This window comes from Artemia franciscana, unplaced genomic scaffold (genome assembly GCF_032884065.1).
Source record: "Artemia franciscana unplaced genomic scaffold, ASM3288406v1 PGA_scaffold_38, whole genome shotgun sequence".
NCBI classification, from domain to species: Eukaryota; Metazoa; Arthropoda; class Branchiopoda; order Anostraca; family Artemiidae; genus Artemia; species Artemia franciscana.
This window is the reverse complement of record NW_027062676.1, coordinates 937978-965378: the sequence shown is the minus strand read 5'-3', so window position 1 is coordinate 965378 and position 27401 is coordinate 937978. Positions and strand designations below refer to the sequence as shown.

Below are 27401 nucleotides of genomic sequence, written 5' to 3'. Positions count from 1 at the left end.
TGACAGCGAGCGCTACCTATTTTTTAGGCTCACCCTCTGGTATACGCTCTTTTTCATCAATAGTTTGTAAACAGTATTTGCGGTTGAAAATTTTTAAATTGAGGGACAGATAATCTGCATCTAATTCCATCGGTAAGCCCATGTATTTTTTCATAGTAGTATTTTATTAGTGTTTACAACAATAAGGAAAGCACGCTAGATTTTTCAAATGAAACTGTTAAGAAGCTAACAATCTGTTCATAATTCATTCAAGTGGAGATTCAGGGAGTAGCCAGTTGGTACATGGATGGCAGTAGTGGTGGACTATTGCCTCCCCCCCCCCTTCCTCGCACAGATAAGAACATGGTCAAAACCAGCATGAAATTGAGTAATATTATGTAAAACTCAAATTCTCGTACTGTTACCAAACAGAAATTTAGAAGAATTGTAGCCTATAGCCTATGTCAATTAATAGCTAAAAATATAAGCTATGCATTATTATGATTATGGTTAAAATTATACAAGATTAAACACTTGAAATTATTGAGTCTATTGACTGGTAAAATTGGTGCAAACAGTATTACTGGCTTTCATATAAAGTGAATATACCACTCAATGCCTTTTTTAATGCTGTTTACAAATATGATAATCACTTCTACTGCAAATTTTAGATTTAAGCATTTTTTGACCTCTTAAAAATGACCTAAATATGGGGTATGAAAAATCAGTAATAATTTGGAAATAAAATTGGGCTATATATTTGCACATCAGAGGGGTAGGGTGACCCCCCTGATGTGCAAATATATAGCCCAAATTTGTTTCTAAACTATTACAGATTTGTAATGACCCTATATAGCCTATAGGTCATTTTTAAGAGGTCAAAAAGTGCTTAAATCTGAATTTGTAGTAGAAGCAATTAGCCTATTATATTTGTAGAGACCATAAAAAAGGCATTGAGTGGTATATTCATTTTATATAAAAGCCAGTAATACTGCTTGCACCAATTTTACCTATTGACTTACCTAGAAGGATCTCTATTTGGAAATGCCAATTAGCCTATCCTATTTCAATGTATATATCCTTTAGGTGTCTCAGTTATACACATGCTAAGAGAAAGCTGATTGTTATCTGATTTGGTAAAATTGTAGTTTGGCAACTATTATCCAGGCTATCTTGGAAAGGGGTTAGGTTAGGAAAATGAAACCTTAAGTAGGCTAATGAATCCAGCTAAAAAAAAACTGAATGTATTGCCAAGCTTATAGATTCTTCCTCTTCTGATTTCTAAGTCTTAGAAATTTGCCTATTTGACAGGACTAACCTATTGAAATTTTAGCAAAACAACATTTTCCCTCAACTTTCAGTTAGTTTTTTTTCTCTGATTTTAGTTGTGAAAATGCAGTTCCTGTTATTTGATTAGAAAATTAAGCCATTCCAGTGGGATTTTTTCTAAATTCAGGAAATGTATGTATGAATTGTTAAAACCTGATAAATTAGGATTGAGGAAAGTTGTGAAGCTGAAAACAGTGTAAATATATGACTGTCCATGTTACTGACTTACCAATAAAGTGAACATACAATTCAATACCTTTTTTAATGCTCTTTGCAAATAAAATATTTGCTTCTATCACAAAATTCATATTCAGGCACTTTTTGAGCTCTTAAAAATGACAAATTTTCAATTAAAATATGAGTTATTTGTTGTTTTCAGACAATAATACTACATTTTCTCAGTACTGTTTTCTTGGTCATTTTTTGACAAAATAATACTTCATTTTTTCAGTGCCAAGTTATTTATAATAAGGCTAGATAGATAGGTTAGGTTAGGTCAAAAATTGCTTAGATTTGAATTGGTGATAGGAGCAATTATTATATTTTGTAAAGAGCATAAAAAAGGCATCAAGTGGTATGTTCACTTTATTGGTAAGTCAATAACATGGACAGTCATATATTTTAATATAAAGTCATATAAATAAAGTACAACCATTTGTTGTACTTCATTTAAGTAGAAGATATTTTCTGCAAGGTTTCACTTTCACAAAACAAAATTTGTTTTAATGTCATGAAAGGCTAGAGCCCTCTAGAAGTTGAAAGAGTAGAGGTAGTCACCTCAAAATACCTTTCTGTGACATACTTGAATCAATAGACCTATCCCTGAAAGTTTCACTTTCCTAACTTAACCCCTTTCCAAGAAAGTAAAAAGTAGCTAAACTAGAATTTTACCTCTGATTCTAAAAATGCAACCTTTATCTTGATATTTATTCTGTAAATCACAAATATTGAATATATTTTTTTCTTTTCAATTGCTTATCAAAATAGTTACCACATTTTGAATTTATGATGACAAATTACTCCCACTGGGCTGGCTATAGTGAGAGGTTATCAGGTCTACACTTCACCTTAAATTGCAGCTTTGAGCAATCTAAGGATTTTTCCTTGTAGAAACTCCAGAGTTGATAATACATGACACATAGTTGAATACATACACTTGACTAGTGATTTGATGTTGCTGATTCAAGTGCTTCCCAGTTATACTTCCATTCTTTTGTTGACCATTTGTTGTCAAGATGGTTCTTAAAGCTGTCTGTGGTTTGGGCAGCAATGGTATCTGGCAGTAATTTGTTCCAGAGGTTGGCAACACGGTTGGTAGGAAAATGGGTGCATTGCTGCTTTGAGGAGAAATGCCTGGATAACTACAAGTTATATCCCCTTGTACAAGAGTCCTGAGATGCCAGAGGAAGAAGATCAGGAACTGCCTTTGAATTAATAAGTTTATGAACCAGAATGGCATCACCCCATCTTCTTCTATAAACCAGAGTTGGGAGTTTCAGCTTGCATAGCCTTGTAGGGTAAGGGAGCTCATACAGACCACTCACCATCTTAGTGGCTCTTCTCTGGACATCTTCAAGAATTGTAACATCTTTTTTGAAAAAGGAGGATGCAAGGACCATGCCTGTCTCAAGTGCTGGCTGAACAAGTCCTTTATACAAAAGGCTCACTTGCATCATGTCATACTGTAGTTAAAAAGAGGCAGTCTGAAAACCTGTCTCTATTTTCTGGAATGCTAAAGAAAAGTAGGGTACTTGTCTCTAATATAAAACACACTTAAGAAGTGAAATTTGATTAATGCTAATGATAAAAATAAAATATAGGTATATACTTTATTTTGTGATTAAACCAAAAAGAGGTATTTCAAAAAAAAACAACAAAAAAACATGTACACACTACAAAAAAAAAGAGAAAAAAGAATACACACTGTCTAAAACTAAAAGTCAAGTCTCTTTGTGCAGGATAAAAATCTGTTTACAATAGTCTGAACTCTATTATTTCTAATTATCATCAATAAAGGAAATGGCACACTTATTTCTATCCCATTTAAAGCTTTCCCTATCCCATTTAAAAAATAGAGCAATCTACTATGACCTGTGATAAGCTGTGTTAATCTATTTGGGCAGATTTTTTATGCAGAGATAGCAAAAAGTACAACAAGGAAATATGACCCCAGAATGCAGTGTTACACTTCCAAAAATGTTGCTTCTTGTAAGATACAAAGTTATGGTGTATCCATTGATGCAGTGTTTTGTTTTGGGCAACAACCCCATATCCTAGAAAAATGTAATTGCTTGTTCTTCAGTCCTTGGCAAATAAAATCTTAACCTTACCCTAGAAACCATACTTACCCCCCCCCCCTCCTAATGCAGGAGCACTAATAGGTAAAAGACATTAGCCCCACATAAACTTTGAGAAATTACTTTTTTGGGGTGTTTTTGTTAGAAAAACAATAAATTCCCTTCCCTGTTGGTAAATTTGGAGGAGTTTAAATTACTGTCCTAGCTATATAAAAAAAATAGACTTAGGTACCCTTAGAGTCAGAATTGCATTCTTGAATCTAGATGTAATATCCATTTCTGTCATAAATTAACTTTACCCATGCCCCTTTTTATCTGCTAATATATACTCTCAATGGTATATAGGAATTCAATTCTCCTTAAGTCAGTGTATATTCCAAATTGAATTAACCCTATGTCCAAACAATGGAAAATTTGTTGTATAGGCCTATATACAATTCATGGTATATATTTGCACATTGGGGGAGGGACAAAGCTAATAACTCTTCTAAATCATTGACAATCCTTCTTGGTAACTACTTTAATTAGCATGTTTTCTTCAGTGGTGACCAACCATTAAAAAGCCTATTTACCATGCTGCCTAATCCATATATATATATATATATATATATATATATATATATATATATATATATATATATATATATATATATATATATATAGTTGTTTGTGTGTTATGTCTGTCTGTCTGTCCGCATATGACGTCTGAATTATTTCATCATATACCAATTCAAAAACGAATGTATTCAAGCCAAAAAAAAAACTAAAAAAAGGTAAAAACTACAAAAAAACAACTAAAAACTAATAAAGAAAAATAAAAAAGGAAAAAACTGAAAAAATAAAGGAGAAAAACAAAACTAAAAAAAACTAAAAAGAAAAAGAAAAAAACTAAAAAAAGGTAAAAACCAAAAAAAAAAACTAAAAAGAAAAAAAGGGGGAAAACACAAAAATTTATTTCATCATATACCAATTCAAAAACGAATGTATATACAGACCGGGACACGGAATATAAATGACGACTGGGACACAACTACAACGGGGACTCTGGGGGGCACAGGGGGATATGTAAATGACGACGGGGACACATGGAATGTCTGATTAGCAATCACCACCAACAAAGCTCAAGGGCAATCATTAGAATCATGAGGTATAACTAAAAAAACTAAAAAAAAGGTAAAAAAGCTAAAAAAAGACCAATTCAAAAACAAATGTATATACAGACCGGGACATTGGGACACAAATGACGACCGTGACACCAGGACACAGGGAATATAAATGACGACCGGGACACTCAAAGAGAAATTATGGACTGGGACACCAGGACACAAATGACGACCAGGGCACAGGGAATATAAATGACGACCGGGACACAACTGCAACGGGGACGCCAGGGGGCACAGGGGGATATATAAATGACGACGGCGACACAGGGAATGTTCGATTAGCAATCACCATCAACAAAGCTCAAGGGCAATCATTAGAATCATGAGGTATAGATCTGAATACGGATTGTTTTCCCCATGGATAATTATACGTTGCATGTTCATGAGTCGGTAAACCTTACAATCTATTTGTTTGCACAGACAATGGGACATCAAAGAATGTTGTATATTCACAAGTTTTACATAGTTAAAAGCACAATATATATATATATATATATATATATATATATATATATATATATATATATATATATATATATATATATATATATATATATCACAGGTGGGACACAGGGACACAACTACAATGGCGCGTAACTAATTTGACGCATAACGACTTACGCGCGCGGGGGGGCGCGAAGCGTCCCCACCAACTAGGTGTTGGGGTGGCGCGCCACCCCAACAGCTAGTATAGGCCTATATATATATATATATATATATATATATATATATATATATATATATATATATGCTACAGGCCTACATTTTATAATGCTAAACACTTATAATATCTAATTTATCTGCATTTTAATTCTAGGCATTACAACTCCTGAGTCTTATTAAATGTATTAGGAATATGTAAATAGGCTAGTAAGCTGTGTATTTATTCATCAGGACAGTATCTAAGGTGAGGTATATTTGGTAAAATTATAAGTAGGGGGCATTTGTTATTTTGGAAAAAGGGTGAAAGAAATTTTCAAGAATGTACCCAATGCATGGTTGTTGTATTGGGAAGGTATTTTGAAGCATCTCCTCTCACCTCTTCACTATCAAATGGGTATTGACCTGTGATGACCTTGAACAACTTTTGTGTTATGAAAGGGAAACTTATCAAAATAGATATAAGATAAAATGATGCACAATTAAAGTGCTTAGATCAATCCTGATCTATAAGGTTGAAGGTTTAGTAAAACTCTGCATTTTGTAAAGTAGTTGTGTTAGTTGAATGGGTAAAGATCTAGATTTCACATGAAGCTGTTCCTTTTTTTTCGCTTTCCTTAAGTGTCTTTCCACTCTTTTTTTTTAACATTAGTCTTTCAATAATGTTTTGCCAATGCAACTCTCTTGTTTCAATTTTAATGCCAAAAAGAATACTGAAAAAACACAAAGCAAATATTTTGAGAGGACAGCCACCTCTCTTCTTCAGTGCGAACAAAATAATATATTTAAGGAAAATGCTGAAGAAAAGCAGCAAAACAGACATGGAAAGTCAATGTGAAAAAGAAAAACAATGAAAAAATTATAAAATAAATCGAATTCTATAAAAGCTGAAAATTATAAGAATTATAATACCTCACAACCACAAAGCAAGTCATTTGCTAATACCTACGGTTTGCACAAAATTCAAAAAATTAGAACTGTCCTAAACAGACACTAGGGAACAACTAAGAAATAAAAGAAAAAATTCATTCTCTCAAAACAAAACAAACCAGCAATTAAGAAAGTCATAGAACTGTCATCTGATTTTAATAATTGCATTCCTTGCAGACATCTTTTGAGACCTAAGGGGCTGTTGATGTGTTTTATTATGTGAATGGAAAGGTGGTTCAAGCTTCATTTCAGGGATTATTAAAGTATCAGCTTCTCTTTTGAGAAAACTGGATATGATTCATTTATTCTTTGATCACTGGAATCTCTGTTCATGGCTAGACCTAAATGTTGGTATTTAAAAATTTCAACAGCTTCTCTGTAGTGCTGGACAATACCTTTGTCATGTGAAATTAAGCTAGCTTGGTTAAATAAAATAGCATATTCTGGGTGATCAAAGATGTGTTCTGCAAGGGCAGAGTCAAGATTTTCCATTTTTTCTGCTTTTTAAGGGTGTTTTAATTGAGATAGAGTGCTGAGTTAATCTATCCATAAGCCCTTGGTCAGTTCTTTGGATGTACTAAAGACCACATGAGCATGGAATTCTGTAGACGCCCGAGTTTTCAGCTTTTGGTATAGGGTCTTTACCTTGATAAATTCGGGAACTGGTCGTTTTACTGGGTCTAGCTTTGGAAAGACATTCCTGTGATTTTAGAATCAATAAGTCATATTATGATTTCTAAAAAAAAAGCCAATACTTTAGTAATCTCTGAAATGAACCACCTTGAATAAAACCTTGAACCACCTTCTTAATCACATAATCAAGCACATGAACAACTCCTTAGATCCCAAAGGGTGTCAGCAAGGAATACAATTATTAAAATTAGAAATCAGATGACATAGTTCCCCAACTCATTTAATTGCTGGTTTGTTTTGAGTGAATGAATTTTTCTTTTATTTCTCAGTTGTTTGATAATAAATAGACTTATCTATTAACAAATGAACTGACATCATTTTTGTACAATCCTAATAAGGGAATTAATGCCAGATTTTACCTCTCACTTAATCAGACTATCTGTCTTGGCTTTTCTACAATTAGCCATGGTTTGATGTCTACATATTCATTTCTCAAAATCAATTTTTTTTCACAATTAACTTCAATTTTATACAATTCTAATAAGGGGGTTAATGTCAGATTTGCCTCTCACTTAATCAGACTATCTGTCTTGGCTTTTTCTATAGTTTAGCCATGGCTTGATGCCCACAACTGTTCGATTTTTAAGATCACATGGGAAGTATTTTAAGCATCATACCCTTGCTCCATCTTTATTCATAAGATCTAATTAATTTGTCAAACTACTTCCTAAAATGTAGGTCAAAAGCCTTTATATACTGTTAAATCCTGTTAGACTAGAGGAATTTGTGTCTTTGTATACTAGAGTCAATGAAAAAGAAAGTAAATGCTCAAAAATGTCTAGTAAAAAAGCTTTTATATGGCTTAAAGTTCTACTGAGGTCACTAGCCCTAGGCGGTATGCTACTGCAAATGTCCAAAATTGGTAAATATCTACATTCACTGTTTGTTTTTTTTTTTTTTTTTTCTCCTTGGATTTAGTCAGTGTTGCCAGTAAACTTTTTCAGTTTAATGCAAGGTTTGATGATGAAAGGTTAGATTATGTTGGGTTAGGTTTTTAACCCATGTCTGATATTTATAACTAAATTGAACCTAATCTAAACTAACATAATCTAATTTTAGCTTTTACAATCATAGCATGCATAACACTAAAAAAAGCTGACTTGCAACATAGTTGAATCCAAACAGAGAAAAGGGAATCTTGGACATTTAGTGGTGAATATCAACTTCAACCAGATTTCAGACATTCCTGGTAACATATAAACAAATTTCGTAGTTTTTGCTACCTACTTATCATCAACATTTGGTTTGTAATACAAATAAAGCCAATTTAAAAAAGAATGTTTTTGTATAAAAAAAATAATTGAAGAAAAACGGGTTTAATTTCTTATAAAGCAGTGACAACAATTCAAAAATACTAAAACTGAATTGGTCTTTTGCCACCCGTAGACTTGACGTAAATAATTTCTTAGACCACACTGCTTTTCCATTTACGAAAAAAAATAATTGAAGAAAAACGGGTAAGAAGAAAACGGTTAATAAGAAATTAAACCCGTTTTTCTTCAATTATTTTTTTTCGTAAATGGAAAAACAGTGTGGTCTAAGAAATTATTTAATGTTTTTGTATAGGTTGTGGCTATATCTATCCCTGTTATAAATGGGGATGACAGGGTCCAGTTGCATAAGTGGTAATTGCTATTTGTGGAATAAGCATTGAATGGTCTATTTCCTTTTTTCTATCTGATTTCTGTCCTATAAGTAACCTTGATATGATTTTGTGCCATATCATTGTTTTTTTGTTTTTTTTTATTATTATTTAGGATGTGTTTTTCAAGATTCTTTATCTTATGAATCAGGACTTAGCAAAGTTATTAGACTCAAAACTTTTTTTTGACTCATTTTTGTTGTAGATCTAGTGGTAAAATGATCAGATTTATACCCCAAAGTGCATCTAAGTTAGTTCCCCTTTGGAGAGGGATGGGACAAAATGCTTCTAAAGACCTTCGTGGGGCATAAATTTAGGCTCTGGATCTATTTCAAAATTCAGCTCATATAGCTCAAATACTTTTCAGCTTTGTACTACAAAGTTTACCAAGGTCAGTGTCCTCTGGAGATTGAGACAGGGGTGTAATTTGCTATGGGGCAGTGGGGCAGCAGCCCCCTCCAGAATGACTTGGTCCCAGTTCTTACTTTCCTGATACACACCAGCTTGTAAAAAAGGAAATTTTGATAGGGTGCCATCTGAGACAGAAAAGAAAAGTTTGCTTTCTGTCACAAATGAAGAAATGGCAAAGTCTTACCTTTTTTAGTTTTGAAATTACATAGCTACTTAAAGACCGTCACTTGCCTTTGGGTCTATAATAAAGGCAAGTTTTTGCTCATCAAAACACTTTGTAAGCTTGTCAGGTTAGCATCTTCCTTGTAGTTATTTACCTATTTGTTGAAACGGTAAAATATCATGTAAAAGTTGTTTATAATGAGTCTTGTTCCTTTTGCTAAATCCTGATTTGTAAGGTATTAAATGATTTATAATATTGTGTCAAATTTGAAAATTAAATACTCGAATAGATTAAAATCCTGCTATAACCATTGGATTTGTGTTGTCTTAACTTAAAGTTGATACAGTTTGGTTTCAATAATACATTACATTTGAATTACATACAATACTTTTTAAAAATAAATTTAAAATTTATAATTTTATATTAATCCTGATGAGGAATTAAATCACATAGTGGCATTCCTCCATTTGCCAGCCAGTATGAACTCAAATTGCCTCTAAACAAATCAATAAAAAAAACACTAAAACAAAACTTAAATCTCAATCTCAATGGGAAAAAACCAGATCTGATATTACTCTCAAAATTATACTAAAATAATAAATAATTATCCATCTTCTTTTGCATTTATTCAATATCATTTCAAATGCTTGCTATTACTGAACACTTCATAAAATGAACATATTCAGCCAGTTTTTGCTTGTATAAAGTATCACCACCATACTTTGAGGAATAAAAGAAAAAAAAATGTATATTTAATTTTGAAATAGAAGTAGAAAATTTAATGCATTCTAAAGAAGTGTTCTGAAGAATTTGCAATGGTAGAGACTACTTTATATAGAAAGATTGTTGCATTGGGAATCAAGTGTTGTATTTCTTTTATTCATGTCTGATTTTTACCCTATGAGTAACCTTAACATCTGTATCTAATCAAATTAATGAGTCCATTTAGTCAATATGATAAGTAAATTCTTAGTTTAGGTTAATGTGTTTTTTTTTTCCATATATCTATTTCAAGAGTTATAGTTTTTAGAAACTTCTAAATTTTATACTTGACTTAAGGGTATATCTACTGTGTGGCAGTATAGTAGCATTCTATGGGCTTTTGAAGCTCAAATAAAGAAAGCAGACAGTTTTGTGGTTTGAAGCTCAAAATCACAAGAATTAGGTAGGTCTATCTATAAATGAGTTGTTTTGGTGATTTTTGAAAAAAATGTCACTGCCTTATTTCATTCAGATGTCAAAAGTTGAGGATGTGTTGAAATAGCAGAATTGTGTCCTTCTTTAGCACAATGTCTTAGACCCATTAAAAAAGGAATTAGTTTTGCAAGGGGTAGTAAGAATATTGAAGACATATAAAAGTTTGTTTCAGTCTAAAATATCCAGGTTGGCTTTCCTTGTATTTTGACAAATGTCTGACCCTTTGGGAAAGGGTAAATCTTAGGACCAGTCTTGAAGATAGTTTCTACCTTCTTGAAGATAGTTTCTACCTTTCTCCCATGTCCAAGAATATAGCAGAACAATATGATCAATAAAGCAAGGATGAAAACAGAACAGTAAAGCAGAAGTAGGAAAGTAAGTTCATAGTCATGTATTAGAAAGCCCTATTAGACAGAGAACTTGTTTTGCATAAAATAGTATATTTACTATTTTATGCTTTTGTTGGTGCATGCAGGTCTGGTCCTTTGAGGGGTGAAAAGGGGAAAGATTGATTAGCTAAATTTTATTTCTACAATAAAAAAAGGGAAGTAAGTAACCACCGAATAATCAACTGAAACTTTTGTGTAAAATTCATACATTCATCATGTTTTATTCTAAGGTTGACTCATGCACATATGTTTCGAACACCAAAATGAAATAAGTTCCTAGTCAATAATGGCTTAGCTAAATAACATTTTATTTTTTTTTGCATCTGTATATGCAATAATTCTATCTGTGCAAGATTTACAAAAAAACTGGTTGGCCATAATCCATCACAATAACAAAAGAATTTTTTTTTTTTTTTTTTTTTTTTTTTTTTTTTTTTTTTTTTTTTTTTGAGAAATAAACATTCACTGGTGAAACACATCAATTTACCTTAGATCTATCTGGCAAAATGAAATTGGAAAAGATGGGTGAAATTTGCAAAATGCCTTGGGATACAAGTATTCTTTATAAATAAAGCTTAGTCTGCTTGTGTCATTGTAAGAGAGGACTTGGCATATGCTTGAGGCAAAGGTATGATAGTTATTTATTTTGTTTGTTGGTACAAACAAAATAAATATTTACATCAACTCAGCCAAGCTTTATGTACAACTTCTTTTACATGTCTACTAATAGGGATAATCTATACAAAACATGGTAGGCTACCTTTGACACTGAAGTCAAAAAACTTCTCCAGAAAGAATTCTAGCAGAAGGTACGTATAAACTTCAAAAGAGTTGTCAAGCGACTGATAAGATGTTCTTGATTTCGCAAGTCTCGCTGGAACAATTGCTTGAAAGACCGATTTCTACTACATCCTACTTCTCATTGTAATAGCCAATTGGGAGGGGGGAAGTTATTTCTTCATTCAAGGTTTTGAGCCTTAGTCCTATTGACAGTAGATTAGTCCTTCACAAATTCACATTATTTTCTCAAGATTTACTTGCTTTCAGTATCTCAGCTGGAGTGAGGGTTTGGTCTTTTCCTGTTTTATCAGCTAGAAGTCTTCCTGTATGTTTGCATCTTGTTCATAAAGAGAAAGGCCATGACTATTTAAAACATTAACACAAAATTATGGGAAAATACCTGTATCATTTTCAGGAAATTTGTAAAATTCAGTTTTATGGCACTTGGTATTTACCAAGTGACATATGGTGATCACAATTCCTGTCTGTCTGTTGGTCTTCCTGTCTGTCGGTCCAGGTTTTGCTAGTTTGGGCACTTCCAGATAAGCTATGACGATGAAAGTTGGCAGGTGTATCAGGGACCAGACCAGATTAAATTAATCTTAGAAAATGCTTAGAGTGGAAGATCAGGATGAAAGTTGATTGGAAGAATAAGCATAAGTCCGAGATACGTGATTTACATAACCGGACCGGATCCGCTATCTTTGGGGGAGTTGGTGGGATTTCCAGTGCTTTGGCGAGTTTGGTGCTTCTGGGCGTGTTAGGACAATGAAAATTGGTAGGCGTGTTGGGGACCTGCACAAATTGACTTTATAACAGGTTTTTTCCTTGATTCGACCATCTGGGGGGGGGGAGATGGTGGGAAGGGAAATCGTGAAAATGAGGTATGTTTTTCTCATGGATGGGTGATTGGATCTTATTGAAACTTGATATATAGAAAGATGTAATGTCTCAGATGCTCCATTTTCAATTCGGATCCGGGGACATTGGGAGGTGGAGGGGGAAATGAAAATCTTAGAAACCGGAGTACCAAGTCTAATTTTAGGTTCCGACCTTGTCACAAGTGCCATATGAGCTCTTGTTATTTTATTGAATGCATCTACTGCACTCACGTATTATCACATATATCAAATTAATTATCATTCGTTTCAAGATATTAGTCTTCATTATACAGTTGAAATGATAGATTAAACATTTTAAGCTTATTTAAATTAGATATATCTAATGTATGGATATCCTGGGCTGTAAGAAGGCAAATTGTATGCATGCAAAGCTGTAATGTTTGTAGGTACAATCATTGGTAATGCTATTGAGTCAGAATGATTGTCTCATCTAATGTATTTTTCTAGAAAATGCCTGCTGTTGAAGAAAAGAAAAATGAAGTAACTGTAGCAGATGGCTCTGACAACACAGATTCGGAATCTGACGAATCTGTGCCAGAACTAGAAGAGGCCAAGGGGGCACAAGCAGCAGTAAGTTGTTTTTAGCCATTGTTTACATTGTGTGGAAAATATGCTTTCATGTGAAATAATAACCAAATATTGTGATACAACTCTCTGTGAAGTGTTTTTATAATATAAATATTTTTATCCAAAATTCCAAGCAGATCTTTATATGTAAATTGTATCTGTAAGACCTATATTAAAGATAAATCTAGTTTGGGGCATTTTGAGAAATGTTTACAAAATTTTATTTATGTTTATACAAATATGTCGTAAAAAAATGGTTGCCTAGTTTAACAGTTCCATAACTAAATTTTTTGAATTTACTAATTTTAAAGTTTTTTAAAAAATTTCTTGTCTTAAGTCAAAATAGACAGTTAAGATTAGAAAACGTAAATTTCTTCTGTGGCACTTAGAGTAATTTTTGTAGCAGAACACTATTAGGAGGATCTGAGTGCTCTATCCCTCCTCGACTAATATTTTCCTGATTGTACAATCATAAAAAAGATGAAGCAAACGAAGACCAATTTTAAATTTCGGTCCTTTTGTTCCCTTTATTAATGATTCTAGGTCTGATTTCTAGTACTTTATTATTATATTTTTTTGGATCAGGAGGGTGGGATAGAAATTGGCTTTCAAAACTGAATTCTTTCCTGATTTCTTAGGTAATGTGCATGGACAGTTGTTTGTCTAACCATAACACATGACATCCCAACATTGTTTCTTTTAAATTTTCAGGCTGGTGCAGTGGCTGGAGCTGGCCCAGAAGACTTGTCTAGCAAATCAAAGCAATCCAGAGGGGAGAAAAAGGCAAGGAAAATAATGTCCAAACTTGGATTGAAACACGTCCCTGGCGTTAGTAAAGTGACAATTAGAAAATCGCGAAACATTCTTTTTGTTATCAATAAACCGGATGTTTACAAGAATCCAGTTTCTGATACCTACATTGTTTTTGGAGAAGCAAAGGTGATTTTTCTTTCTAGCCTGTGCTGTATTACTTTTTTTTAGATTTCTTCTTTTTTGCTTCTAATTCTGAGCATGTTATATGAAAGATTTTTCTTTTTTCTTTATAGTGGAGGCCTAATCTTAAGAAAAGGTTTCCCATCAAAATAAAGCAAATGTATGATTGTTCTGTCTGAAAATATAACTAGTAAAGAGTGCCAAATTATTTTTTAAGAAGGTAATCTGAAAGTTCCATTAAGATCTTGAGACCATTGGTGTGAAAATGTCATTCTTTATTGTTCGTATATCCCATGACCAAGTTTGCTGTTTAGATGTTTTAAGGTTCGTTGAAGCCTCTTCTTTCAAACTTCACACTGTAAAGAAAACTATTTTTACAAGCCCTAAATGGTGTATCTGCTTTGAGCCCATGCGGATTAGCTGTTTTGCTAGTATATCCACTAGAAACTTGTAATTTCTTACAAGTGTTCCTGAACCATGAAAAGACAAATTTGTACATTATAACCAATGGGAAAAGCTGGGAATGAAGTTTTTAAATATTTATGATGTCATGCAAAATTATACAGGGTTTTGAATTAATCCGAGCAGCTAAGCGAAAAGACATGAAAAAATGTCTGAGGTAATGATGTACGAAGATAAAGCGCAATGATATTTATGGCTAGAATACATGCAACAACAAGCATCACAACAAATCCGAAATGGAATTAATGGACAAAGAAATCTGTGGTTAGAATATATGCGACAGGGATGATCACATAGAACCGTAAATGAAATCCGTAGTTAGAAGAGAAGCAACGGTGAGGATAACAATGAGTCCCAGAAGAAAACAAAACTCTATAAAATGGGTGATTCTTTGATGCATTAACTGCAAGGGAGACACAAGAATTTCTTAATTCAATTGTAATTGGTGGCTTGACGCCTCGTGACTTAAAACTGAGAAAAATTGCTGTGATTGTGCTAATGTGTAACTAGATAACCAAATATATACAAGCCTGGTGGGATAGCCTTGGCTCCCGATATTAAAATATATTGTATTGTATCGGATTAATGACGCTTCTTGACTACTAAGGTCCCTGCGTCGGCCCTGCAGTGCATTCCTGCAGCATGATTCGATCTCTGGGTCCCGTATTACCAAGCTAAGGTCAAACCCACTGCGCTACCACAGGACGATATTAAAATATAATCTGGAAGTATGATTTCATTTAAAAATGGCGTATATTAATTGCATTGCATAAGTAAATTAACTCTTTCAAGTTATTTACGAAAATTTGGTCAACGTGTCCTCTTCTTTTCTCAGAAGTATACTGTTCATCTCTAATCATAACGTCTTATTCTAATCAGTGTCCTCTATTTCTTTTTTTTTCGGTGGAGACAATAGGTTTTTTTTTTAAGCGACGAAAAAATAGGCAGTGCAGTAACTTGGCTTGAAGAGTCACTAAATAAGACAGTTAGGTACACCTTTTTTTTTTTTTTTTTTTTTTTTTTTTTTTTTTTTTTTTTTTTTTTTTTTTTTTTTTTTTTTTTTTTTTTTGATAACTATAACAAAAAAAAAACTAAACCAAAAGAATTGGCAAGCTCTTCAACTTCATCCCTAACAGATGATGCAGAGTGAGACCGTAGTGCTGGATGAATGTAACAAACAGAGAAAGCCGACATCACATACACTCCAATAGGGCTTCTATACTCGCTCGCCTGTTCCATCAGTAGTTGCAATATACATATTACCAAAATCAACTTGGAAAATGTTAGAATAATGAATAGATAAATAAATGTTAGAATAAATGAAAAGAATAATGGTATTAGCTATAGCTTCTACAACAAACAAAGCCCTTAAAATGGTAGTATATGGACTGTTGGATAAATAGAACTTAGTATACTGCGCTTATCAATGCTGGAAATAGCGCTTATAGGTGAACTTTCTAGAGCAGGCAGAGGTATCAGGTGTACTGAAAATGTTTCAGATAAAAAAGGTATATATAATAAATCTGGAACAACGAAAGAAAAAATTAAAGTTGTAAGGTTTTCTCTAGAAAATGTATTTTCAATTCCTTGGTCATATCTTTGCAATATGCAATATCCTTGCCATCGTTCATGCTACAAACCGTAGTTGTTCTGAAAAGTCTAGGTTTCATCAATATCATGATTAGATGTTTCATAGATTTCTTCCACCACAAAGTTGATTCTTCCACCGTAAGCTCTTGCAGCTATGGGTAAAGGTTTATTCAACAGACCAAATTTACAATGATTAACTTTTTGTCTATTTATCCTCAGCCATTTCTCTCATTTTTTTTTCATATCATTACTAAGCTTTCCTGGAAGTTGAGCTTGATAGTTTTTGAGCTAAAGAGTTAACATCATCCTCAGACAGATCAAGAGGTTATATTGCTTTATTTGTTTCTTTCTCATTTCCGTCACTAAACCAACTATTGCTCCATGGATGTTGTTTATATGTATTAAGAGGAGAATAGGACCATATAGAATCCTGGAGAACTCCTAGAAGCTTGACAGTCTCTTAAACTATATTCTGTCAACTGTACCTAGATTGGTTATCTCAATAATGCGTCATTGTGCTAAGCAATTTTCTTCCACCAAAACTGCGTTAATTCTCTATTATGACTACATACCCTTTAGCGCTTTTCCTATAAATAAGTTTTATTAAGGTTTTGCTAACATCACTAGATTCTTCCCCTTTATCAAAGTCATCCAAATTTTCAATATCTTGTCTCTTAACTTCCTTTCAAAACCCGTCTACCTAAGTATCATAACCTTTAGCCTTGTTAGTTTTCTGTGCTTTTAATGTCTTCTTTGACTCCTCTTTAGAAAATGAATCTTCCTACACTTCAATACTATTGATATTTGTTATTATTCTGACAACTTTATTGATTGCTTTCTCACGCCCTCTATTTATGGTTCATGTTCTGTGAAGCAAGCAACTTTGCGTTACTTGTATCAAAAGTACACACTATTTTAATCATGAAATTAGTGAGACTTTTTCCTAGAGAATGATCTAATCTTGTTCAAAAAGTAATAAACTTTTCCTATTCTAACGTTTCTGGAAATTTTTTAGTGTTTTTGAAAGCATAGAAAATTTTAAAAATCGTTCAGAATATGGATAAAGCTGAGACTCAGCTGTTGGATAATAAAGAAAATCGTCTTATGTTGAATAGTTAAAACTTTAGGGTTGCAAAAAGAATAATATACCAAAGACTTGCACAGAGAAATTAAATCCGAATATTCTCAATCACTAATTAATCCGTACTTTCCCTCTGTAATTGAAACTGGTAGAAACTAAGTAGGACTTACTACTTTCGATCGCTCTCTGGACATGCCAGTAAGACACTAAGAACTCGCCTAAACTTCATTGCCAAACCTAAATGGGCTAGGGAATAACCAAAACCGGGATTACTCATCTCACTTTTATTCACCGGATTGTCACACAAACCAACAACTTGAATTCATTATGAACTAACTGCAGATCGTTTAAATACAAAGCAATTGAATGGACTGACATCATGCTCTAGTATCGTGAACTTATTAATGCAAAGCCGATTTATGTTTACCATTAATGTTCAAAGAAAAGCTTTCACATCATATTTAGCATATTCTCGGTAATTCTGTCTGTAGTCTTCACGACATATCACTTTAATTTGTTCATTTTCCATCTCTTCTTTCATAATTTTGTGTTGTTCTGGTACGATTTATCACCTATAATCTGCTCATTCGAAACCCTTCTCTCCATTACTTTTACTCGGGCTAAAAAACTATTGTAAAATTGTTTCCTAAATTAGGAAAAAGTTATTTTCTTATATTGAAAAAATACACCCGTTTGCACCTTTGAACTTATATTAAACCAACGGAGATGGCTTCATTAGGCTCTGTTTAGCAAACTGCTCACTATTAGATGAGTGTTCGGCTTAAAGATGATCTCATAAACTTTTAGACTGTTAAAGTACTTGGTGGAAGATTCAATTGAGTATCAAGGCATACAGAATTTTGAGCCCCTGGGTCTACTGTCTTCCTCTTGATATACACAACTGCGTCGAGTGAGTCCCCCCCCCTCTCAGAAATATCATTAATGTTGTTTGTATTATGTTTCATTTTTCTTCAGTTTCCGCATTCATATTCAATTATTTATTTATTTTAGATTGAAGACTTGACACAACAAGCACACCTAGCTGCAGTTGAGAAGTTTAAAACTCAAGAAACAACGCCTGCAGAGGCTGGAGCACATACAACGGTAATTACGGTTCATATTACTCACTTATATACTTATAACGGTAATTACTCACCCCTAATTACAACGGTAATTACGGTTCTTCCTTTTTTTCTGTTTGTGTGTGTAACATTTGATATTTTGTAGTACATTCAAACTAAAAAGACTTCCTAATTATTATGTGTTTATGCTGATTATATCTAAACTCAATAAAAACTAGCACACTTAATCACTTCAAACTAAAAATCAAGTGAAGGTAATTATAAAACACTTAAGTGTTACAGTAAGATTTTTAAGTAGAAAAAAAAAACAATTCGTATAGAATTTGGTTGAAGCTGAAGAAAACTGGCTATTGAAACAGTATTATTAGGTTAATCATTTCTAATGATTACTTGCTTAGTAATAATAGTTACTAAGCATTAACATCATTGATGTTTGCCTATAGTGTTTAGTTTAGCAGAATGTGTTATTAATTGTGGGTTATTAATCTTTTAATAATTTTACTTGCAACTTCAAAACACAATCAAACTTCATTCACTGTCAGTCATCCCTCAGAGCAGCTAGGGAGAGAAATATAGAAACCACTTATACTCTTAAATTTAAAAAAAAATAGAGGGAGAAAAATGGGAAGAAATTATGGAGAAAGAAAACGGATAGAGGAAAGGGACGAACAAGAGGAACATAGGAGATTGAGAAACAGGAGAAAGTGCAAACTAACCAAGGGATAGCAACCAGGCTGCAATGCTTCCAACTTTATATTTTAATTTATTAGCAAACGTAAAAATGCATAAATTATTATAATTTGTACAAGTTGAGTCTCGTTCATAAAGAAAAACAATTAACCAACAATATTGTAAATAATTACCCTAAATTGTATGAGATTTGCTGGAAGTCCAAGTAAAGGGTGGATTTGCATAATAAGTAGAAACCTGTTACAATGCTCATGTATACTACCAATGAAACTTGAATGTTTTTGGGGAGTCGAGGTGATTTACTCAATTTGAATGATTCTTATAAAATGCCTGATTTTACTTATTCCAGTTCATCATCCTGTTATAAGTTAAACCTCTAATGTCCTTGCACCTGAGCAGACACATCAGTTAGAAGAGGGCAATTGTCCCCAATGAATTTTTCTTCGTTGATAAAAAAAAATTGACTTTCCTCCCTAGATTTTGAAAAATAACTTTTTTCCCAATCTATACTTTTTGTGAATTGATTCTTCTGTACCTGCCCCTCCCTCCTCTAAGTCGTCTGTAAGAAGTCTTTAGTCTTCTTGTTCTTTTCCCATTTGTAAAACAAATATGTCTTAAGAGTTGCTTCAATTATTTTGGTTGTAGATGAATGTTGTAACAATTAGTTTCTGTCCAACTAGAAGAACATAGTGATTTCACATTAGAACTAAAGCACTAATGAAATCAATTTAGATTACTGTATATTATGGCAGTATAAATACAGAAAAATGATTATTGGCAAAAGTAGTATTTAAATTGTGTTTTGGCAACACGTCACATCCATCAATTAGTTGTATATAACTTCGAAGACCGCACTGCCTTTCCATGACGAAAGCATAAAAGTTCAAAATAGGGATAAAACCTTTTAATCGACAGAGAACGGATGTAAAAATTTTAACTGGATGTTTCGAACACATATACAGTGTTCTTTTTTTTTTTTTTTTTTTTTTTTTTATTATTATTATTATTAATGTCTTTTAGTTTTACTGCTGATGATGAACACTGTATATGTGTTCGAAATATCCAGTCAAAAATTCTTATATCTGTTTATTGTCGATTAAAAGGTTTCATCCCTATTTTGAACTGTTATACTTTCATCAGTTAGTTGCAGAAATAAGTTCGAATCAGAACAAGTTTTAGGCTAAGCATCAGTGACAATTAAAAATTTCTGGCTTTCTTTTAAATTCAAATAGAATTTTGACTGATAATTAGCCAGTATTTGCAGACTTTGCAAAAAATTTATTGATCCATAACCTGCTGAGAAACTAGAAAGGTTTTGACTAAGGGGTGTAAACGATCTGACCGAACAAATTCAATGCTACCTTTGGCCTCCATTAAACTTTCCACCGTAATCTCTTGTAGCAGCTTTTTTCAATATCGTATTTTAGTTTCGTATGCTTCTTTTTTGTGTTTGATTCCAAATGGTTATGTTATTTGTGAAGTTAAATGCAAATATCCGACTAACTAAAAATGTATTTGTAAGTCTAAATTTCCCATAAAGTCTCCAGTCAAACCTGACAGAAAACAGAAACAAATAGCATTTAAGTACTTCAGACTGCTTATGATACTATGTTATCGTAGGTCGTTATTAGAGAGGAATCTATTTAACAAAAAGTCGCTTGAATCTTCGATTCTCTTTGGTAAGACTCGTGAATTTTAAAGAAAAAATTTGTTTTTTGAAAAAAAATGAAAATTTGAAAAATAACTTGAAAATTCGTGAGTTTTAAAAGGAAAATTCGTTTTCAATAACCTTGCGTTAAAAAGCGGTAGCTCTAAATAACGATTCTTCAGTGTCGAATAGGGTGAGTTATAATGAATTGACAACAATGAATAGAATTTGTAAAAAAAATAAAAAAATAAAAAAAAAAAAATCTGTTATTTTACCATTGTTAATGGCTGGTGTTAAATATAGGATTAGTTTGACACCTTTCTGTATCATCGAAATGAATGATCTTTGTCTTGCTTCTAATGTGACTAATATATATATAGAACAATTCAAGGCGCCAGTTTTGTTTTGGAAGTGTTTCCGGAAGATTATGAAATAACGTTTCGAAATCCATGTTTCTTCTGCTTTATCAAATAAACATATTGAACCGAGCTTTATCAGGTTACTGCCATTGTCATATTACCATTGTGTCTCGTCACGGTGCGCTAGATGGCAGTAAACGATTTTGAAATTGAAATGGCCTAGTTTCCATCTCATGTGTATTGCTAGCATTTTCAATCGAAATTTCTTTCCTGTAGGTTCCTGCTCCAATTGCTGAAGAATCTGAAGAAGAAGAGGTTGATGAAACTGATGTTGAAGATAAAGACATTGACCTAGTAATGAGTCAAGCTAATGTTTCCCGGGCTAAAGCCATCAAAGCCCTCAAAAATAACAAGAATGACATAGTGAATGCTATAATGGTAAGTTTCGTTTACAGTCGTTTATGGTTTAGACAAGATGGTCTAACCTACATTATTTAATAGATTATATCTTTCCACGATGATTAATGAGTATACTAAAAGGTGTTGAAGAAGATGTTTGAATTTCACTGAAGAATCTTTATATTCTTTGGAACTTGTTTAGCTCTGTGTATCTTCCCCGGAATGTGGTTAGTTTTATCGTCTTAAAAAAATTTGCTGGATTCCCTGTTTTTAGTCGATTAGAGGCAACTTCAAGAGGGATATAAAAAGTAAGATAGGATATGTATTAATCAAGGGACATGAAACCAAAAGTATATTTATCAATCAAGTGATACAGAATAAGGGTATTTATGATATGAATAGAGCTGAAAAATGATAACCAGGGAGTTCGTGGAAGAAGAAAAAAACTCGATTCATTTTGCTTATTTAATAAATTGAGGTATTATTATTTAACGGTAGATACAATAGGGTAGAATTAACGATAGAAATGTATTGTGAACAGTGGAGGGGTCCCTTGTGAGGCTAGGAATGTTAATATCTGAGAGAAGAATAACTTGAAAAATAGTGCATTGATGGGAAATATTGAAGCTTGTCTCTTGGAAAGTTGTCAAGCAGGTCCAAATGAAATGCTTATGTTCTCAAAGTCTCAAGTCGAGCAATCTAAAGAAGGATGAACAAGGACTTTATCTGATATAAAAATTACTCTCGAAGATGATCTCTTGATAAGGTTTTTTTCTAATCAGACTATTTTATTGAATATATTCTATTTGTGGTTTTCCGAATAAAATTAAGGAATAAATATCCTTTTTTATTTCTTTTGATTTCAAGAGTTTTGTCTGCCCTTTAAGTATTGCACGATCACGATCTTTTTTTTTCTTTTTTTTTTGTATTTGAACATCTGCGTGATTTTACAATTTTACCGTAAGACTCAGCTTCTTTCACTCTTTTTAATTACTTTATAGTATACCCGTATTTTATCAAATTTGACTTTTAAAATTTTATCATCCGTCAGCAAAAAAAAAACCTCAAAATTTTGTGATTGAAAATTCGTCGTTTTTGTATGAAGGTAAATGGATATTTTTACATTTGTGTCTTTGAGAAACTGAATAAACTGGTAATATTTAAGGTTTATAGACTAGTGAAATCTTGGGAAGTTCTGTACATACAATTGAAGATATATGTCTTATAGAAGCGTTTTTTTAAGCATTCGAAATTTAAATAACGATCGTAATCAAAGATTTTAGCAGATTAGTTAAACATTTATCTAGGGGATTGCTTGCCTGGATCAGTGGTGACATGAAAGTTCCTCCTGTGATTGATTCATAGATCGCCCCTCCACTCTGAGCATGATGCATATCTGTAATTTTGACGGATTTTGAACAAGTTTGAAAACTCTATGAGGATGTTTGTTGAAGGACCCGGATTGATAAAATGATCTATTGTTGATTTTTGAGGGTCCGGGCGACACTTTTCTGTTGTTTTATTTGATTCTACTTTTTTTTCTTTTTTTTGGGAGGGGGGGGAGGGGTAGTGTTTTGCGTTTTCTGTTCTACTTTGCCCATATTCTTGGCAACACGTGACTTAGCAAATTAGTTGGTTAAGCAAGTGTAGGATATTTTGCATTTTTGAAAATATTAATATCAGGCACGAGCCATGGATCATATTTTTGTCTCAAGTTGTTCACAGAATTTGTGTAAAAGTGTCTGTTACATTCTCGGGCTAGTTTCTGTCAATTAGCTAGTTTGGCCATCTGTTCAAAATACACCTTTGAGTACCTAGTGAGTTGAAATGTAAGGACTATTTTGTTGTTTCAGCCTTTACTCTCAACGTTTTAATGGATTATCCAGTATTAACACCTTGTCCATGTTTGTTTATGTTTATATTTACCATTTTGGTTATCTTTCCAGGAGCTTACGATGTGGTAGCAAGAGTCAACATTAAAGGAACGTCTGTAAAACTTTCTATGACTTGCTTTTGAAGTGTTTTGTTCTATTTTCCCCATGTTTAGAATTATACCGTTTAATTCATATTGTCTGAGTTTATCTTGTCCAGGATTTTCAGTGTCGAGTAAATATTTTCCGAATATGCTTAAAAAATTGTGCATTTTACTCGGAAAATATTTGTTAATACATGCAGGAGAATGAAAAACAAGTGCATAGTTAGCTATTTTTGATGATGATGCAATACGTGGTCAGTGGACTTGACAGTCGTTGAAAAAATGAATGTCTTGTGCAGGGCTGTGTAGTCGGTTGTAAGTTCTAACCGGCTCCAGACATTTTCGATATACAGACTCCGACTTCACAGCTCCGTTTTAAAGCTTCGTTTAACTAGATTTTTTATAAGTTATAACCGACTCTAAACACGTTAAATATACCGACTCCAGCAAAAGGTTAGTAAAACTCTGACTCCAAAGCCCTGATTGTGTGTTTCGTTAGCAATTTTCAATCGGAAACAACCATAAAAATAACATCTGACAATTCAATAGTGAGTAAGCACGTAGTTGGATTACAAGCAGGTATTCTGAAGTGTTTTATGTATAAAGGGAATGGTCATTGGGAAAAGTTGTGAGTATGAGTTTGTCCCAATGATCAAGTAGATTTTGATGATGGTAGCTTCAATGTTTGTAATGTAGATGGCATAATTGAGCATCGCAAGAAGATTTAAAAAAAATTCTTAGCAGAGCAAGCCAGAACTCTTAACTATTATAAAGGATTATTTCTGCTCGTTATAAGGCTTAATGTCGCTCTTTGATGACGGAATGTTGTATTGTCAGCTTTGACATGGAGCTTATGCACTATTCGGGGTAAGAATTATTTTGATTTACATTTATATTCTGTTTAAAGGAGGGCACCTCAAAGACCAATAAGGAGTTTCCATAATATTTTGGACACATGGAATTAATTTTGTATTATCCCTTGTCTGTTAGTCACAAAGGCGCATGCTCAAAATTCAGGACGGTAATAAAAGTTTTGGGACTGGAAGAAGTCGGTGTTTTACCAAAGATAAGCTCAAAGAATGACTCAGCAAAAAGCCTCCTACATTCAGTAAAGGTAATGGAAAGAGAGGGACGAGCAAACGAAGGAAAGGCGTCTTTATATTTTATTTTACTACTAATAACCACTCACTGCAGCACCAAGCCCCCTGAAGCCAACACAGCTACGCATTCACTTCTGTTTTCTTTTATGTACATTTAAATGCTTGGTTTGGAGATGTATTATTCGTCTTCAAGGTTTTACAGCTTTGTCAATAAGCTCTCTCTGCTTCTAATGATAATATTCATAGATATAGATCCAGTCTGCTTTAGAACACTTTTGGTTGTACCCAGGAATTGTGAACAAAGGTGATTTTAACTAGCAATGTTAAACATAATTTATTTGTAAAAAAAAAAAAGATTCATGTTCATGGTCCATGAGATAAAAAAAATCAAGAAAGAATCGAATTCACTTCAGAGTATTTTGAAAGATAGATTTTTTCATATCAAACAGTTCATGCTAACGAACTATAAGCAAGGAGTGATTCCTTGCCTAATAATAACCGAAACTTTTAAAAAGCGGACTTGCCTACTAGAGGTTTCAAGTTCTTGACTACAAAAATATGGAATTTTGTATTTTTGTCAGAAGAAAGATCACGGATGTGTGCTAATTGTTTTGTTATGTTTTTTCACGAGTATGGGACCAATTGTCCTAGAAGATTGGGAGAGGGCTCATTCTACGGAAATCAAAGGCACTAGTGCCAAAAAGGTTTTAAGGGCAACTAGCCCCTCCTCCAATGCCGCTTTTCTCCCAAGACATCCGATCAAAATTTTGAGGTAGTTCTTTGATTCAGCAAAATTGAAATGTCTAATAACTGCTTTTGGAGATGACTTGATCCCCCCATAGTCACTGGGGATAGGGCTATAAGCCCCGTAATTCACCATTGTTCATATATATTACTTGTTATGGAAATATACAGATATCTGGGGTGGGAGTTTTTACACAGGTAGAATTTTCCGTGGAGAGGGAAGTTTCCTTGGGAAATTCCACACGGGTAAGGAAAGGGGAGAGGATTTCCTGGTATTAATTGAAAAATTAATGATGTTTTAGCAGTGATGTAGCTAGGGTTTTGAGTTGGGATGGAAATATAAATAATGTGCCAACAAAATCGTCCAGTATGCCGACAAATGCGGACACTCAAGCCAACTAAAAACATAATCTAAATTATAAGATGTCGGCACTGTGCACTGACACTTTGGAATGGAACTTTGAGGACCCCCTTCTTCGCCGTGCCCCTGACTTTTTGTAAAATAATTGAGCTTTTAGAGGCATCGAGAGTTTAGGGTGCAAGAATGCGTTTGAAAATTATCGTTAAGAAGACTTAACGTTAGTCGCTAAGTCTAGGAATAAGGGAAGTTGATGTTGCGTAATGAGAAGATCAATCAAGTTGAAAGTTTCATTTATCTAGGTAATGTTAGTAAGACGGTGTGTGCACTACGAACCAGATTAGAATTTTGGAAGCTACAGTGATAATATGGGTCAACTTAGGTCCGGAAGCGTGGACGCTACGATAAACGGAAGAAGACTCGCTAGATGTTTTCCAGAGAAATTAACTACTTTTCGTTTTAGGTGCCCGGCTGACTGACTGTATCTCAAATAGTAGGCTGTACCAAAAGTGTGGTTCAATCCCGCTTTCAAGGAATCTAATGAGAGAAAGGAAAAATATGACTAGGGCACGTTCTGCGGATGAATTGTCCTTGTCCGTCAATCGTCTAGGGCCAAACTAAAAATAGATCGTCCCTGGTTGGGGTTCGAGGATGTAAGGAAATATTTAAGGAAAATGGGAACTTCCTGGGAGGGTGTAGAGATTGAGGCTCTGAACAGATTGGGGAGGAGAAGTGTGCGTAGTTAAGTCGGCCTCAGGCGGCTTGGTGCTGCAGTATATTTTAGTAGTAGTAGTAGTATTTGATAAGCGGTTAGAAACCAAAATAAAGTTTTTTTCAATTCAAAGTAAGGAGCTAAATTAAAACTTGAAACCAACAGAAACTATTGCATATATGAGGGGCAAGGTCGTATCTAGGGGGAGGCTACTGGATTTGAACCTTCCCTCCCTCCATAAGTTTTGGTCTGCCTCATAAAAAAGTGACGAAAATACTTATAAACAAAGTTTTTATGCGTTTTGTAAAATTTTTTTTTTTGTAAAACACTCCGAAAAAAAATACCCCATCCGAACGAAAATCCTGGATACACCCTTGATAAAGGCGGCTGTCCCTTCCTGAACCCTCGGTATTTACGTAAAGTTGAACTTTTTCTCAACGTTCTTTAATGAAGACCTCTCAAATACAAGGGCCATAGAATTGGAATGACAAGCATATTTAAAGAACTTTAAGACTTTAGCATTAAGGTTCAGGGTTAAGGAAAGGTCAGTCCTTCCCATATAAGAAATAATTGCTGTTCATTTTATGTTTTAATGTATTTCCTTACTTTTCGTTGGAAAACTTTTTTATTTTCTTTTGCTCAATATTAAAAACTGGAAGCTTTTTTGCTTTTTCAATATACGGATAACCCAGTTCTTGCTAAAAGTTCTTGCAATTTACTATTGAGCAGAATTGGGAACTTCCGTCAAAATTGTCAATAAATACAAAAAAGAACAAATATGAAACATGATTTACTTGCTACTAAAAACTAACTTACGTTTTTGTTTTCTGGGACAGAAAAAAAATATGAATTCTTACAATTTTTAATTTCATTTCTTGATAGTCAAACTTAAAAGCGGGAACCCATTTTTTCTTAAATTCCATCCTTTTTTCATTGACTGTGATGAGAAAATGGATTTCTGAGGTTTTCAACCCTGGGGCTGGAATTGTTCAATAGAGTTTTACATTTTGTAAAGCTTTATCCTATATTTTCCTGGGTGCCAAAAAGAGGGTTTTCACTTATACTTGGATCACAGCCTACAGTCTGTGAGCTGAAGTGACTTGACAATTAAATATACAAAATACGACTCATCTAGTCAGGTGTTATTGCACTATTCTATGGCAGGG

General features: G+C 33.4%; 1 protein-coding gene across 1 annotated transcript; it reads left to right on the top strand.

Moving 5' to 3' along the window:
- The first annotated feature begins 31 nt into the window (after positions 1-31).
- On the top strand, positions 32-23414 carry LOC136041805 (nascent polypeptide-associated complex subunit alpha-like). Its single transcript, XM_065726563.1, has 6 exons — positions 32-132; positions 12983-13105; positions 13814-14041; positions 18180-18272; positions 21224-21385; positions 23293-23414. Exons 2-6 carry the CDS (start codon positions 12986-12988, stop codon positions 23308-23310), a joined length of 621 nt encoding a protein of 206 aa, XP_065582635.1. The 5' UTR covers positions 32-132; positions 12983-12985; the 3' UTR covers positions 23311-23414.
- The last annotated feature ends 3987 nt before the right edge of the window (positions 23415-27401 follow it).